At 36.7% G+C, this 18130-nt stretch overlaps 1 protein-coding gene across 7 annotated transcripts in view; it reads left to right on the plus strand.

The window, feature by feature from the left end:
- ANKRD28 (ankyrin repeat domain 28) overlaps window positions 1–18130 on the plus strand; it is a 201873-nt gene that overhangs the window by 119129 nt on the left and 64614 nt on the right. For all 7 annotated transcript variants that reach the window (XM_081801834.1, XM_031040651.2, XM_081801829.1 and 4 more), the window contains one exon: window positions 2390–2468. In XM_081801834.1, the coding sequence (XP_081657960.1) occupies window positions 2390–2468 (79 nt within the window). The remainder of the gene's footprint in view (window positions 1–2389; window positions 2469–18130) is intronic.

Raw genomic sequence — 18130 nt, forward strand, 5'->3', positions numbered from 1 at the left:
TAGATTTTGGGTGTATTTTGGTCTGTTAGAAGAAAGTGCCTCCCAAAATTTTAAAGAAAGAAAAACTTATATATGTACAAAAATAAGGGTTGATACGATGAAGGGATGGAATATGACTGTAAAGATGAAAATTATTTAAGGGCGCCTGGGTGGCTCAGTTGGTTAAGCGACTGCCTTCGGCTCAGGTCATGATCCCAGAGTCCTGGGATCGAGTCCCACATCGGGCTCCCGGCTCAGCGGGGAGCTTGCTTCTCCCTCTGACCCTATCCCCTCTCATGCTGTTTCTCTCTCTCTCTCTCTCTCAAATAAATAAATTAATTAATTAAAAAAAAAGATTTTATAAAAAAAAAGTATTTAAAAAATTATAAAAGGAATTGATAAGTTGTTTGAGAAAAGAATGAAGAGGATTTTTAAAAAAAAGAAAAAAAAAGGGGAGAGAATGTGATCAGGCAGGAGACTAGAACAAAGCCATACACTAGAGATTTAGGGTATATTTTGACCTGTTGGAAGAAACTGTATCTCAGAATTTTAAAGTGAGAACAACTTATATATATATGCCAAAAATAAGTGTAACTACTATGGAGGGATAGAATATGACTCTAAAAATGAAAAATAAAAATGATTTTTAAAAAAGGGATTGATAAGATGTTGGTTGAAAAAGGGAAAAGAAAAATTCAAAAAAAAAAAGACAGTTAAAAAAAAATTAACTTTGAAAACTAAAGAATTACGGTAAAAAGGCCATGAATTCTATGTGCAGTATTCCCCTAGTACTGGAGTTCTGCCGTTCTCTTTGATGGGTAAACTTGGTCTTGGCTGGCTGTTCTTGCTGATCTTCTGGGGGAGGGGCCTGTTGCCGTGGTTCCCAAATGTCTTTGCGGGAGGCGGAATTGCCCCACCCTTGCCCAGTCCAGGCTAAGTAATCTGCTCTGGTTTGCTCTTGGGAGCTTTTGTTCCCTGCAAGCTTTCCGTACAGCTTTGGAGGCCGAGAGTGAAAATGGCGGCCTCCCAATCTCTGCCCCTGGAGGAGCCGAGAACTCGGGGCTGCTCCTCCATGCGCCCCCAGAGAAAAGCAGTCAGTCACTCCCGTCTCCCTGGTCTCCAGCCGCACTCCGTGCTCACCCCGCCTGTGACCGAGCGTTTCTATCTCTGGCACCCAACCCCGTATGGAGTCTCCAAACCCAGCACATCTCTGCGGTGCGCTCCTGCACCGCTCCTCCCGGGGGAGGAAGGGGAGTCTCCCCGGATCTGCCGCTTGTTGGGACCCTGCTGGAGGAGCAGTGGTCCGCATGTACTGCGGATCACGGGTTATGGCAACCCTGAGCTGAGGGCCCGCACCTTGCCTCTGTCTCTGCAGCCAGCTTCCCCGCTCTGATACCTGGGAGCTCTGCTGCACTCAGGCACCGCCGGTCTTTCTGTGACCCCGAGGTCCTGAGAACACACTGTTCTTCGAGGGTTCCACCCCCAACTTAGCACAGGAGCCACGTCCCTCAGCAGAGCCGACTTCTAAAAGTTCCGGTTTTGTGCTCCGGGGCTCTATCACTTGCCCGTAGGTGGCTGATGGAGGCCCCCTCCCCCACCATCTATCCTCCCGAATATCGCCTCGGATTCACTTCTCCGCACATCCTACCTTCCAGAAAGTGGTCGCTTTTCTGTTCAGAGAGTTGCTGCTATTCTTTTCTTTGATCTGTTGAGTTTGTAGGTGTTCAGAATGGTTTGATCCCTATCCAGCTGAATTCCTGAGACCAGACGAAATCCAGGTCTCCTACTCCTCTGCCATCTTGCTCCCCATCCTGCCTTTTTGTTTTGTTGATGGTTTCCTTCACTGTGCAAAATGGAAAACTGTGTATTTTTTATATTTACAAAGATAGGAATATATTTTAAAGCCACAAACAAAATTGGCAGGAATTTTAAGAAATCCTTAAGATTGTTTTAAGGGATAACTTCAAATCCCCAGAGAAAAATTTGGGGCTACCTGTGGAAACATTTTGATAGGCAAACCTTTTGTTAAGGTTTGTTTTATTTAGTTAGGTCAACAATTCCAAACTGTGTAAAACTGTGGAAGTATATTGGGAAAAACAGGATGAAGTAAAGGAAATTTTCCTATGTATATCAGCAGCATAGGCATCTTTATTCAAAGAAAGCCTAAGAAGTTATTTCTCTGTCACCTTAGATTTTATTTTTGCTGTACTTAATAAAGCCATTCCTTTAAGGCCAAAATATTTTTTTAGGCCTTTCTTCTCCTAGCAAGGAAATATTCTGTTAATGGGTTGCTAACTTAGACTAAGCTTATGGAACTAGTAAGTTGGTAGTTAATGGTTTTTCTTCATTTAAAGTATACTGAAATTAATTTTATATTAAAAGTTATGTTCCACCTTTCCTCTTTTTACAGGACAATGAAAAGAGAACTCCACTGCACGCTGCTGCCTATCTTGGAGATGCAGAAATCATTGAACTGCTTATTTTATCTGGTATGGTAAAGCTCTGGTTAATAAGAGCACATCATGCATATTTTTGTCATAATTAATATTTATCAAACCTGGTTGACTATTTCTTTATATTTGTCTCAGAGTTGAAACTTGTTCATTCTACAGCTGATCTTACATCATGTGCCAAGTACTGTTCTAGTGCTTAGAGTATGTCGGAGAGCAAAACAAAGATGACTGCCCTTAGGGGGTGGATACTCCAATAAGGAAAAATAGGCTGTAAATACAAGTAAATGTTACAGCATGTTAAAAGATGATTAAGTGCTATAGAGAAATGAAAAAGTAGGTCAGGATAATAGGGTGAGATGAATGATATATAGGCTCAGGGATTATATAGAATATTCATAGTAGGCCTGATTAACCGCAGAGTAACTAGGAGACAATTTCAGTTCTACTAGGGGAAGGTGATGTGGCTCAGACCAAGTGCAGTAGTGGAGGTAGTGAGAAATGGTATGATTGTGATATATTTTGAAAGTGATGCCAGCAAGGTGTCTGTCTTTAAATAGCTTTTATCTAATAACTCTTTTTGAGGGCCTGTAAAATACATTTTAGGAACCTGTACTTTATCTTTTAATTTCTCCTAAACTGTTTGAGACTTCGCAATATGAAGTAATGGTAGAACTGTTTCTTATGGAATAGCTCCTATTGTGGTCAGACTGCCTGCAGTCAAACAGAGCTTAGAAGTATTTTTGTTGTAGCCAAAGTATTGTAAATAATATTTATTGGAAAAGGATGCACGTGTTTGAATTGTGCTTGTGTTACCAGATTGTAGATAGACAATGTAATTGGAGAAATAGCATCATTCATTTAATATTTGGGAGTAGGAGCACTGAGAGAATTTGTGAATGAAGATCTCATTTAGTAGCCTAAATAGAGAGGTGCCTGGTTGGCTCAGTCAGTTAAGCATCTTACTCTTGATTTAGGCTCAGGTCATGATCTCAGGGTCATGAGATTAAGCCCTGCGTCAGGCTCCGTGCTGGGCATTGGGCCTGCTTGAGATTCTCTCTCTCCCTCTCCCTCTACTTGCGCTGTTTCTCTCTCTCTCTCTTTCAAAAAAAAAAGCCTAAATAGAATTTTGCCATTTCATAAATTTATGAAAATTTTAAAATCTGGGTTTTATAACAGATTGCATGATCATATAGAATTAAATATAGCTAAATATTGACCCAGCTGATATTTTTTATTGAAGTATTAGTTTCAGGGATACAACATATATATTACTCAGTGCTCCCCAGCTGATATTCTTATATTAGTTTCTTCATGAGTAACTTCATCGTAGATACACTTCCTTGAAGATATCTGTTACTCTGTGGATGCTAGCTCACTAGCTACCAGCTTAAATTTACTAGAGATAAGAACTGAGGAGGTACAAGAGAAAAATCATATTTCCTCTTAATTGAGGCTTCTACTATAATAATGTGAATTGATGGGGTTTAGGTTTATATATGGAATTTTCTTTACAAACATTGTCTAAGAAACAGTTTCTTTTTTTCTTTAAGACATAGCTATGCTAGAAATGGTACATTCTAGTTAGTTTAATGTCTTGGACTTTGGATAAGACCTCTACTGCTACGTTTTTTATTTTAACACAGAATTCTGTTCATTTACTTCCACTTTAACATAAAAATTTTATGACTTAAAATGGAGGGTTCTTTTTCCCATTTTTAATTTTTAACCTAGGAGAAACTTTTCAGATGCTCCATTTGACTTACTTCCTGGCTTTGAAAGTGAATGTTTGTATTAAGGATTTTTAGCTACTTACAGAAGGTTGACTTCCTAGTCTTTGTAAGTATGATAGTCAGATGAGCCTTACGACTGTGATAATATCAGATATCAGCTTTGAAATAAGCATTTGAGAGAGTGCTTAATTTTTTTAAATAATTCAAAGAGAAATAATGTATAAAATTAACCACCATATATGTATAAATGCTATTTCAGCTTGTCTTTGAAAACTAATTTTAGTATTGTGTTTTAACAGTTTATGAGGTAATAGCTCATGTAGCTGTTTTTGGATGGAAAAAGCCACAAATTAATTTATAGTTTTCAGAATAAAATTAAGTTTTTACATTGGTCTCAAACTGTATTATTTCCTTGAACCAAATTTCATTTGACTTCAGTTTCTACTACTCTCCTTGTGCACATTCCGCTCTGATGCCACTGGCTTACCATCTCTGGGTATTTGAACTGCTGCTTCTTTATTCTCAAACTCTCTTTTCTCAGGTAGCCACATGACTTGTTCCTTTACTCACCTTTTTTATGTCCTTGCTCAAATGTTACCTCCGGGGTGAAGTCGTCCCTGATCACTGCCTCCACCACCACCATCCTTTCCCTTTCCTGTGTTATCTTTTTTTCTAGTACTTACTGTTATCTGATATCCTTTTTAAAATTTTACTTAGTCACTTCCTATCATTCTCTCCTTACTAGAATGTAAACTCCCAAGGCAGGCAGGGGGAGGCACAGGGGGAGAAAGCGAATCTTAAGCAGACTTCTCACCCAGCACCAAGCCCTATGGGGTGGGGGGGTGGTTCCATCTCATGACTGTGAGATCATGACCTGAGCTGAAATCAAGAGTCAGATGCTTAACTGACTGAGCCACCCAGACGCCCAGCAATATAAGTTTAGACTTTACATTTTGGTCTCAGTTTCTCAAGTCTTTAGTTGAAGTGAGAATGGGAGAGGTGGAAATGCACTAGGAATGTGGGGTGCAGGAGTTCAGGTAAATGAAAAAGGAAAGAAGACAAATGATCTGTTTTCTATGGATGCAACTCAAGCTCGTCCATAGACTTCGTTCTTCTTCAGACTACCACCTAGGCTCTAGGAAAAATAAAATAAATAAAAACTTAATTGGATCTGGAATAAAATGAGCTGGAATGAAATCCAAGTCTAAGTTTCTACTAAACCAGAACCTCCGTTTCCCACTTACAAATGAAAAATAAATAAACCAGGCTCTGTGTTGTCATGAGAGGCACTGCAGATAGTGGTCAGACAGATTTAGGTGCAAAACTTGGTCCCACCTCTTAGCACCTCTGTGATCTTTGGGAAGTTATTTAATCTCTCCAGCCTTAACATCCTTTTCTGAAAAGTGGGAATAATATAAATTTTATAGTTTTGAAGCAAATGAGATGATGTAATTAAGATATCTAGAAAAATACCTGGTACATCATAGATACTCAAAATCTGGCTATTATTTTTTTTTTAAGCAACCCTTCTTTCTTTCCTCAACTTTATTTGGTCCTGCCAAATAAGTAAATTCCCAGTGTCAGGAATTACCATTTTTTAGTGATTTTTAGATATAGTTTCCTAAAAATTCTACCCTCCCCATTGTGAAATCTAGTCACATTCTGAAATGATAATCTGGAAGGAGTTATTTAACTATGGGGGAAATACAGACAAGAGTTTATTTCCACAATCTAGAGAGACAATGAAACAAAACAGACTCTGTACAGAATATTCTTACTCAGCAAATTCTAGAATTAAAAAAAAAAGTCTTTAAAACTATAGATAATTACATAAGTGTCTTACTGAACACAGCCCCCAGTAGCTCAGCAAATAATGAGTGAAGGCTCATATAATTTGTAGAAAACAGAGCTCTAACAAGTCAGAAGATAGGGAGTAATCAGAAATGTGTTCCTAACTTATAAAGTTAGATGCTGTATAGGATGACTGTCACGACCTTCTATAAAAATACCACCTTACATAGTTGAAGACTGAAACCTGAGTCAGAAGGAATTTTAGTTTGATGGGTTTTAACATTTGCTACAATTTTATGTATTTGAAGGTTCATGCTGATTTGTATAAAATTAACAATTTTTAAAATAATTATTCATATCAATTTAAAATTCCCATTAACTCTTTGAAAGTTGATTAGAATAGTTTTATGGAGGATATAGTAGATAATTTAGAAATCAACAAGTATAAGCTAGCTAATGAATTCTAAGTATTACAAATAGATTTCCAGAATAACAAACTAATAAAAAACTAATTATATTCAAAGAATTTTCAACAACAGAAAGGTTATCCAGATAGTAAATAAATAAGAACACATTGGACTTAAAGTACACATTAGAGCAGGTGGATTTAGCAGATGTTTACAGACATGCTATCCAAAAGCAGCAGAATATACATTCTTCTCAAGCATACATGTAAGATTCTCCAGGATCATGTTAGGCCACAAAACAGTTTTTCATAATTAAGGTTGAAATCCCATTCAGCATCTTTTCAACCACAGTGATCTGAAACTAGAAATTAAAAGAGTAAAGCTGAAAATTCACAAATATGTGGGGGTTAAATATTACTGAACAACCAGTGGGTCAAAAAAATAAATAAAAGAGCAAAAAATATCTTGACAAATGAAAATGAAAATACAACGTACCTAAAACTTAATGGGATGTGGCAAAAGCAATTCTGAGAGAGAAGTTCATAGCAATAAATGCCTGCATTAATAGAAAAAAGAAAGAACTGAACCTGGCTTTTCACCTCAAGGAACAAGAAAAAGAAAAGCCCAAAATTACTAGAAAGAAGAAAATAACAAAGATCAGAGTAGAAATAAGTGAAATTTAAAAAAAAAAAGAAAAATCAGTGAAACTAAGAGCTCATTTTTTAAAAAATAAAATAGACAAACCTTTAAACTTATCAAGAAAAAAGGAGAGTACTCAAGTTAAGATCAGGAGACATTCCAGCTGATACCACAGAAATACAAAGGATCATAAGAATAATGAATAGTTATAAACCAACAAATTGGACAACCAAGCAAAAATGGATAAATTTGTAGAAACATACAATCTACGAAGATTGCATCATGAAGAAATAGGAACTCTGAACAGACCAATTACTAGTAAGAAGATAGAGTCTGTAATCAAAAACCTCCCAACAAAGACAAGTTAGAACAGATGGCTTCACTGGTGAATTCTACCAAATTTTAAAGAAGAGGATGGAACACTTCCAAACTTCTTTTTTTCTGCGGCAAGTATCGCCCTGAAAGCAAAACCAGACAAGGATACTATAAGAAATGAAAATTATAGGCCAGTATTCCTGATGAACATAGATGCAGAAATCCTCAACACAGTATTAGCAAACCAAATTCAGCAGTACATTAAAAGGATCATACACCATTTTCAAGTGGGATTTACTGTAGAGATGCAAGAATGGTTCAACATCTGCAAATCAGTGATATGCACCAATTAACAAAATGAAGGATAAAAATTACATGATCATCTCAGTAGATGCAGAAAAAACATTTGACAAATTCAGCATCCATTCATGAGAAAAACACTCAACAAAGTGCTCATAGAGGGAACATACCTCAGTATAATAAAGCCATATATGACAAGCCCACAGCTGTCATCATACTCAATTGGTGAAGAGCTGAAAACTTTTTCGCTACTATCAGGAGCAAGATATAGATACCATTCTCATTACTTTTACTCAACATAGCCCTAGAAGTCCCAGCCAGAGCAATTAGGCAAGAAAAAGAAATTAGAGGCAATCCAAATTGAAAAGAAGTGAAACTGTCTCTATTTATAGATGACATATTATATATAAAAACTGTAGACTTCACCAAAAAACTGCTAGAACTAATAAATAAACTGAGTAAAGTTTCAGGATACAGAATCGATATACATAAATGTGTTGCATTTCTTTCTGTGCATTGATAATGCACTATCAGAAAGAGATTAAGAAAACAGTCCCATTTACAGTTGCATCAAAAAGAGTTAAAATAGCTAGGAACAAATTTAGTCAAGCAGGTAAAAATCTGTACACTGAAAACTAATAAGACATAATGAAAGAAATTGAAGAAGATAAAAATAAATGGGAAGATATTCCATTCTCATGGATTGGAAGAATTAATATTGTTAAATGTCTGTACTACCCAAAGCAATCTACAGTTTCAGTGCAGTCCTTATCAAAATTCCAGTGGCATTTTAACAGAATTAGAAAAAACAGTACTGAAATCTGTATGGAACCACAAAGACCCCAAATAGTCCAAATAATCTTGAAAAAGAACAAGGCTAAAAACATCACATTTTCTGATTTCAAACTATATCATAAAGCTATAGTAATCACACCAGCATGATATTGGCATAAAAACAGACACATATATCAATGGAACAAAAAGAGAGCCCAGAAATAAACCTATTTATATATGATAATTTGTGACAAAGCCAAAAATAGGCAATGGGTTAAGGACGGTCTCTTCAATCACTGGTGTTGGGAATATTGAACGGTCACATGCAAAAATGAAACCAGATCACTATCTTACACCATACACAAAAATCAACTCAGAATGGATTAAAGACTTGAATGTAAGACCTGAAACCATAAAATTCCTAGAAGAAATCATAGGGGATAAGCTCCTTGATATCAGTCTTTACAGTGATTTTTTTTGCATTTGACACCAGAAGCAGAAATAACAAGCAGGACGGCATTGAACTAAAACGCTTCTTCAGTACAGCAAAAGAAACCAACAAAATGAAAAGGCAACCTACAGAATGGGAGAAAATATTTGCAACTCATATATCTGATAAGGGGTTGATATCCAAAATATAGAAAACTCTCACAAATCAGTAATGAAACAATCAATCTAATTAAAACTTGGGCAGAGGAACTGAAGAGACATATTTCCAAAGGAGACATACATATGGCCAACAGGTGTATGAAGGTGCTCAACATCACTATTCATCAGGGAAATGCAAAGCAAAATCACAATGAGATACTACCTCACACTTGGTAGAATGGTTTTTATGAAAAATACAAGAGAGAAAAAGTATTGGTGAGGATGTGAAGAAAAGGGAACCCTTGTATACTCTTGGTAAGAATGTAAATTGGTACAGCTACCATGGAAAAAGTTCCTCAAAAAATTAAAAATGGAACTACCATGGGATCCAGCAGTTCCAATTCTGAGTATGTATCCAAAGGAAATGAAATCACTATCTTGAAGAGATATCTGCACTCCCATATTAGTGGTAGCATTATTCACAATAGCCAAGACATGGAAACAACCTAAGTGTCAATGAATGGATAAAGAAGTTGTTATTTATATATATATATAAATACTTATTTATATATATAATATGAAATATTATTCAGCCATCAAAAAGATATCTTGTCAGTCTTCCAGCAACATGGATGGACCTTGAGAACATTATGCTAAATGAAATAAGTTAGAGAAAGATAAGTAATGCATGATCTCACTTACATGTGGAATCTGAAAAAACTGAACTCCTAAAAACAGAAGAGCTTGGTGGTTGCCAGGAGTGGGGAAGATATGTAAGGGCAGTCAAAAGGTAACAGAGTTCTAGTTCATAAGGTAAGTTCTGGGGATGTAATGTGCAGCATGGTAGCTATAGTAAACAATATTATATATTTGAGAGTTACTAGGAGAGTAGATCATCAAAGTTCTTTTTTTTTTTTTTAAAGATTTTATTTATTTATTTGAGGGAGAGAGAATGAGAGAGAGCACATGAGAGGGGGGAGGGTCAGAGGGAGAAGCAGACTCCCTGCCGAGCAGGGAGCCCGATGCAGGACTCGATCCAGGGACTCCAGGATCATGACCTGAGCCGAAGGCAGTTGCTTAACCAACTGAGCCACCCAGGCACCCCATCAAAGTTCTTTTCACACAAAAAAATTTTTAACTATGTGACGTGATGGATATTAACTAAACTTAAAATTTTTCACAGTGTATATGTATCAAATCATTATGTACATTTTAAACTAATACAGTGTTACGTCAATTATATCTCAGGAAAACTGTGAAAAAAAGAATATCACTCAGAACAGTAGTCTTCAAACAGTGTACTTTAAGTTAATAAAAGTAGACTTTAAGTTTGAGTAGTGGTGCTTCGAGGGTTCTGCTTAAATTTGGTGTGAATGCTGTGGTTGCTGAGGCCCAGGTTAGACACTTATTTCAAATTCTGCCTCCACCACCAATCTTATAGTCATATTGAATGAAGTTTTAATAAGTTTAGTTAGAAATTAGAACTTAATCTAGGTTTTTGACCTGATCGAGTTTCTAGATCGAGAAGAGAAAATTACATGGAGAGGAAAGTAGGCAACAAAATTAGGCTAATTTGTTCTTGCTAGCAGCAAAAACGGGTAGTGTAGAAAGTTCAGGATAGATTGCTCCTGCCTTTTATATTAATTATTAGTGACATTTTACAGTAGTGATTAGGTTAACCTTAACTGGTGTCATCTTAAGAAAAGCAATATGAAATAATCTCCATTGAGCATTTGCATTATACCAAAATCATGATATGCTTCAATAAAAACACAATAAATACTGTAATTTTGTATTATAAAAACTACTTTGGTATCGATGGCAAGGTTATCTGTTGCTACAGTATTTCTCTAAAATGGAAAACGAAGAAGATAAAAAGGTTGACATCAGTCTATAGTCATGTCCTTCCATGTTCATGTTTCAGGTTTTGATTGTTTTCTGACTTCCTACGATGAGAAATTAGGAAACCATGTTCTCTAATTTGTTCCAGTCTTGTGTTTTCATTCTTAAAAATTATGACTTTACATTCTATTTTGTAATCGGAAATCCCACTGTTTTCACACATACCCCAGTCCTTATTCATAGTTCTCTAGCTCCAAGTTTTTTATTTTTATTTATCTCTTGGTTGAATAGACATCATCATCAAGTTTTTGGAGGGTTGGGTTTTGTTTTAATATTTAGTAAGAGCTTGGGCGCCTGGGTGGCTCAGTTGGTTAAGCGACTGCCTTCAGCTCAGGTCATGATCCTGGAGTTCCGGGATCGAGTCCCGCGTCTGGCTCCCTGCTCGGCAGGGAGTCTGCTTCTCCCTCTGACCCTCCCCCTCTCATGCTCTCTCTCTCATTCTCTCTCTCAAATAAATAAATAAAATCTTTAAAAAAATATTTAGTAAGAGCTCATGGATGTCATATTCTTATTTGTTGGATATTGTTGCCTTTTTTATTTAACTGAAGGGTAGATTGGCTAGTTATAAAATTCTTGATTCACACTCTTTCCTCTCAACTTTATAGATGTTACTCCAGTGTCTTCTAGCATTGAGTGGGAGTCTTGGATTAGGCTCTTCTCTCCTTACCATTTCTGTCCCCCCCATACCACCCTCTACCATCATGGTCACTTCTTTTCTGCCTGGATGCCGTAGGATTCAATTCTTTATCCCTAAAATTCAGTACTAACTTAGGCTAAATCTATTGATTATTTTTGCTGGGACATAATGTGAGTGTGCATTTTTAGTTCTGAAATTTAGATTTTTATTTCATGTATATTTTACATTAAACCTTTGAATATTTTATTTCCATGTTTTTCTGTCAGTAAATTTTTCTACCATATATTTTTCTGTGAACTTTTCTCTGAATTGTAGTTTTGTCTCTTCCATTTAGTTTTGGTTATTGCCTTATGCCTGTCCTTCATTCATTTATCAAATATTTAATGAGCATGTCTCTGTATCAGGCACTATTCTAGGTGCTGTGGGTGAAGCAATGAATAAAATAGATGGAAGTCCCAGCCTTCGTGGAGTTTATGTTTTGGTGGGGGAGATAGTAACAAGTTAATATACATAGCTTGTCTTGTGGTGATAATTGCTATGGGAAAATTTAAGGAATATATGTTGGGTGGGGATCAGTTGCTGTTTTATATTAGATTATCAGAAAAGGGTTCAGTGATATATAACATTTGAGCAGATAACCGAAGAATGTGAGGAAGCAAGCCTTGCACACCAGGCAGGTATTTGGAGGAAACTGAGAGAATAAGAACAAACACCATGAAGTGGTAGCATGTTTGGAGGCAAGTGAAAGGACAGTAAGAGATGAAATAGAGGAGGTGGCAAGGTTCCAGATCATGTGTGGCGTTGTAGGCTTTTGCAAAGACTTGTTTTGGTCCTTAAAGTGACGTGTAAAACCAAAGGCGAGTTTTGAGTGGCATGACATGGTCTGACTTGGGTTTTTAAAGATTCGCTCTGGTTGTGGTTCAGATTCTTAGCTGTGTTTTAAATTGTGTTTATTCTGCTTTTTGTTATTTCTAGGCTTTTATCTGTAATTGTTTTATTTTCCTTTTTTTCTTTCCTGATCCCTGCCAGCTCTTGTCTCTTTGCATTATCTTGCCTCTATCTTCAAACTCTTTGAGATCTCTCCTCAGCGCTTACTCTCTCTGAATTTGTGTATAGAGAGTAGTTTGCAAATTCATCCTCTCCTTTCCTGGGATAATTTCTTTCAGATATACCTATTAACTGTATTTTACTCAGTTTACTCTGCTCCCATATATTTTTCCTCTTATCCTGTGCTGGATCCTTACCTATCTTTGAAGAATTTGCTTCTCTCCAGAATAGTTATTTGGTAATGAATAGAGTAGGGAGGGGCAAAAAATGAGCATTAGTTAGGTTTGTCTGTTCCAGTAGCTCTCAAACTAAATGGGTTTTCTCTCAGTCTAGGAGAGTAGTTTCTTTTAGTTCTTGGTGTACTATATGTAGTTGGGGCACTTGGCAGCTCCTTACATCACAGAGTCTTAGGTAATGATCTGCTGGTATTTGGCCCTTTCACTCCATCTTCAGCTGGGTCAAAAATAGTAAAGATTCATGGTTGGTTCTTCCTTTAGCACTATCCCACTTTGTTCTTCTATATTATAAAGTTAGAGTTCTAACTTTATAATATAGAAGATAGATTATCTTAGATCATCTAAGATATTGTTAGAAAGGGATTCTAGGACACAGCAGAGAAAAAGGGGCAGATAGACATGCACACAAAAACATTCTTTTAGAAGACTCAGTAACCTTCCCAGAATCTGAAGAAGCTTCACTTGATTGGGTATCCTTCCTCGTTTTAGTATAGATTTCACTGTATTTGGTAGAAATTTTCATAGTTTGGTTTGCAGTTACAGCTGTTTTCTTGTATTGAGGATGGTATTTCTCCACATTTTCTTTGATATTTTGGTGAGGTTTTTTCTTTTTAAGAGTAAAACTACTCGCTCTCTTTAACCTGCAGTCCAGGACTAAATTCATTGAAAATGATGTGTTTACGCATGATGCAGCTCCAGGATTTTTGGATGAGAGGTATCATTTGTGACATATCTAATCAAACAAGTGAATCCTTCCATAGAGTCTGTAGTCACACTAGAATCTAGTGTAATTAATTTCACAATTATTATTGATTGGGGTAAAATAATAAAAGGAAATCGTGTTTACTGTATCTCAAATACTATGCTAAATTTACTTTTTCACTCTTAACTCTGTGAAGGTATTACTATGCATAGGGAAACTAAGGCATGTAGAGATTTAATAACTGGCCAAAAGTTACTATAGTCTCTTGCTCCCCTCTACACTTCCCTCCCACCCTGCTGCCAGCCCCCCCGCCAGCAAAATTTGGGTAGACAATTACTTTTATTGAAGAACTTCTGTTTTAAAGACTGAATTTTCCGGCTACATAAGTATAGATACTTTTATGGGAGCTATTCATTGAATGTTTGTATTTAAAACCATAGGTTTAGCATACCTCAGACTATTTCCTGTATGTGATTAAGTGGTTAAATGACTGTGTTGTGTAAGGCATTAGTCAAAAATTCATTTATCAGTCTGTTTTAGAAAATAATAGCCCTTAGAAAGGAAATACGAACGTTATGTATTAGGAATTAAACCTAAAGTATGTGACCCTTGAAAACCTTCAGTGCTGGTATATTTGTTTGCTAGGACAACCATAACAAAGTACCACAAGTTGAGTGACTTAAACAACAGAAATTTATTTTTTCACAATTCTAGAGGTTAGAAGTGTGAGATCAAGGTGTTGCAGCATCAACTCCTTCTGAGGGCTGTGAGGGAAGGATCTGTTCTAGGCCTCTCTCCTTGGCTTGTGGATGATCACCTTTTTGTGTCTTTCATCTGTACTTGTCTGTGTCTAAATTTCTTCTGCTTGTAAGGATGTCAGTCATATTGGATTAGGGCCGACCTTAATTACCTCATTTTAACTTAATTACCTACCTCTGTAAAGACCCTATTTCCAAATAAGATCGCATTCTGAGGTGCTAAGGTTTAGGACTGCAGCATATGAATTTGGGAAGGGTGTTGGGGGGACAGTTCAACCCACAGTATCTGGTGTCCATAACACCATCTTAAATGATACAATGCAGCAGCAGCAGCAGCTGTCCACCTGCCCACCTGCCCCCCCGCCATTGCAGGTGGAAAAGTGGAAATGTAGTTGCTTTTTGCTTATTCCACTCCCAGCCTGAAAACAGAATCTGAAGCTTTTGTCATTACTTTTGGTAGGCAGCCAAAGGAAAGCATTATTTCTAGTTTGAGAAGAGTAATGAAAGTATTTGGCTCCTAGTTCAGTTCACTGGACATGGACTGTCTCCTCTGAGGCTTAGGAGTAGAGAAGAGAACTATTCTCTGCAAGGAGAAGTTTTAGAAAATTATTAGGGGGACTGCTTATAATTATTATAAACACCTGTGGAAATAGAAATAATTTTAATAGTATCTACTATCAAGTACTTAGCCTAGATTAGAGGTCAAAAGACATTTTATGTAAAGAGCCGGACAGACATCTGGCAACTACTTAATTCTACCTCTATTAAGTGAAGGCTACATAGTTAACACTTCAGTGAATAGGTGTAGCTGTATTGCACTAAAACTTTATTTACAAAATAGATGGCTGGCAGTCTGTGGACTGTAATTGAAGACACCCTGGTATAGATTAGAAAAGATGCTACCTTATCTACTTAATGTTAATGTAGGGCAAGGTATTTAATAAGTATGAAATAATTTATTCTGGGTACCTATTTCAAAATAGGATGGAATGTTCTAATAGGAAATGGATCATACAGATCACTTGGCACAACAGTTGTTTTACTGATAACTTAGTTTCAAAACTCAAAGAATTGGCAGGTCTTGTTGATTAATTAGATTAAGGAGAAAACAGATGAGTTGAGACCTAGAGTTAAATGAGATGCTCCTGATTTGAGTTCCTGACTCCTGAAACCCATTTTGCAGGAACAGGAGCTCCCTGTGTTGTTTCAACCTGGGGCCCATCCTCCCTCGCCCTCTGCCCCCACTTCCCCATATACACACACAAGGCATAGGAGGCAGAGATTATGATTAACAACATGAAGGTCTAGGCTCTGGGGAACAGCCCCAGCTCACACAGCATGCTGTTACAGAGCCATTATTAGATCATAGGTCCTGCTCCTGGGCTCCTTCCACTACTGCCTGTCTCCTCACAAGTCCAGACTTCTCTTCGGCTGCATGGTTGTCTAGAGCCCAGAATAGACTGATGTAAGTAAATCAGATTATTTATTTATTTATTTTAGAGAGAGAGAGTTTTAAGCAGACTCTGCACTGAGCATGGAGCTGGACACAGGGCTTGATCTCACAACCCTGAGATCACTACCTGAGCTGAAACCAAGAGTCAGATGCTTAACTGACTGTGCCACCCGTGTGCCCCAGATTTTTTATTTTTTTAAATTATTTTCTTGTTTATCTTCAGATGAGCTAGACATTGACCTAATTCTGGAAATCTTAATTTTTTCTTTCAAAAACTGACAGTACATTTTTATATGTATGAATCATTAAATGAAAAGACTGGGTGAGAGGAAGCTGGTTATCTGAATTTTTCTATATAATCTAATGGTGATATCAAACGGATACAACCTGTTTGGGTTACCCTGCAGTTGTTTTTTGCTTGTTTTTTGTTCTTTTTGCTTTTAACATTTCAGAAATCTTAATCACATCTCTACTCTGGAAGATGAATCTAAATTCAGATATTTGAAGTGGCATACGTGCTGGCTGCTTATTTATCATCTTAAGGGAAAGCTCATGGATTTCCCTTATACATGGGTTTGTGGGGGGGAGACTAGTAAAGAAAGTATTTGATACACAATTGGGCATAGCTATGTTGGATTTACTGAGATGTGCTCCTAGCACTTGAGAGGTTTTCTGGAAATATTGGTTTGCAGTAGTTATCAGTATATCATCCTTAAATTGCTATCTTAATTGTCTTCAGTTTCTCAGCAGTGCTTCCTCTTTACCTGAGGGTCTCCCAGTAATCTAACTTCAATAATTGGGATGGGGCTGCTATCTTATATTCTCTTCATTTTTAATGATTAGGAAACAGTAAAGAAATTAATCTTGGTGACTTAAGATCATCCTTATAAACTACAAATATTATACTCTGCCCTGTATAGAGTATGTGATGTTTCCACGAGAGCTATTAACATTTGATTTTCTCTGTTCCAAGACTTTTATGTTTTAAGTCGGTATGATTTTTTTTTCCCTTTCTCCATCTTCATTGTTAGCCTTTGTTGCTGGTTTTCAGCTATTAGACTGGTAAATTTTACTCTGGAAATACCTTTTTCATTACTGGCATGACTTTGTAGCTTGTGTTTATGAATATACAGCTAATTTTGGAGCTGTCTGTGTAGAACAAAAGTCTGGTTACCTTCAGAATTCACATGAGATGAGCTCTGGGAGCCTGGACATCTGAAGTGTGCCTCCATGTTTGTTGCTCTTACTCCATTTTTCATTTTATAGGCGGCTGCCACTCTTGTAATGTACATTGCTATGCCATATTTGTTTGTTAATATGTAAAGTGATTACTAATTAATGGATGTGGGCAGGGGAGATATTTGTTCTGTTGGTGTCCTTAGAAATAGATCAACCATTTCTTGTGTACTTGACCTTTAATTTACAAGGAATTAAAACATATGATTAGTGCTGTGTGATATAACAAAAGATAAGATGAGTGCCTTCTGGAAAGATTATGATCAGATGTCTAGAATCCTATGGTGCTGATCTTCCTGGGGATAAGTATCTTTAAAATCTAAAAAGGACAAGCCATTTTTTTTTTAATCACATCGTCTGTTACATTAGTACCAACTAGTAGTATTTTGTATCCTCAGTAAACCATTAGTGGATTCTTTGTTGTAGTCACTCATGTTTTTTGATAAATTAACTTTGAATTTGTTATTAAATTTTGTTATTAAAAGTGAAGAGAAAGAGGGCGCCTGGGTGGCTCAGTTGGTTAAGCGACTGCCTTCAGCTCAGGTCATGATCCCAGGGTTCTGGGATCGAGTCCCGCATCGGGCTCCCTGCTCTGCGGGGAGCCTGCTTCTCCCTCTCCCACTCCCCCTGCTTGTATTTCCTCTCTCGCTGTGTCTCTCTCTGTCAAATAAATAAATAAAATCTTTAAAAAAAAAAAAAGTGAAGAGAAAGAAAGACTATTAATTAATTATCATAACTTAAAATGGAAGAATGAAACCAGCAGGTTCTTTTACTTTAGGCTGCCAAATGGGCATCAAAATTAGATTTTCTTTCTTTAACCATGTATCTGATAACCCATGTTCAAAAGAAAGACAAAGCTATCTTTACTGTCTGCCTAGTCACTTTCCAATTTTTGTCTTTGCACTTAAAGGCAAATTCTTGGAATTTTTTATGGCCACTCTTTTTATTCCTTCTTAAATACATTTCTTTCTTTTTTTAATAAGTAGTATTTCAATTTTATTTAAAATATGTATATTTAAAGGTATGTGGTATACAGTGAAGTTGCCTTTCTATCCCAGTCCCCTATCACCCAATTCTCATTGTACCTCACCACCTACACAAATGCATAGGCAACCACTGTTATTAATGTCTTAGTGTTCTTTCAGGGTTTCCTTATGTATATAATGCAAATATGAATAAAGA

This window comes from Leptonychotes weddellii, chromosome 1 (genome assembly GCF_054177405.1).
Source record: "Leptonychotes weddellii isolate Sample4059 chromosome 1, ASM5417740v2, whole genome shotgun sequence".
Classification (NCBI taxonomy): domain Eukaryota; kingdom Metazoa; phylum Chordata; class Mammalia; order Carnivora; family Phocidae; genus Leptonychotes; species Leptonychotes weddellii.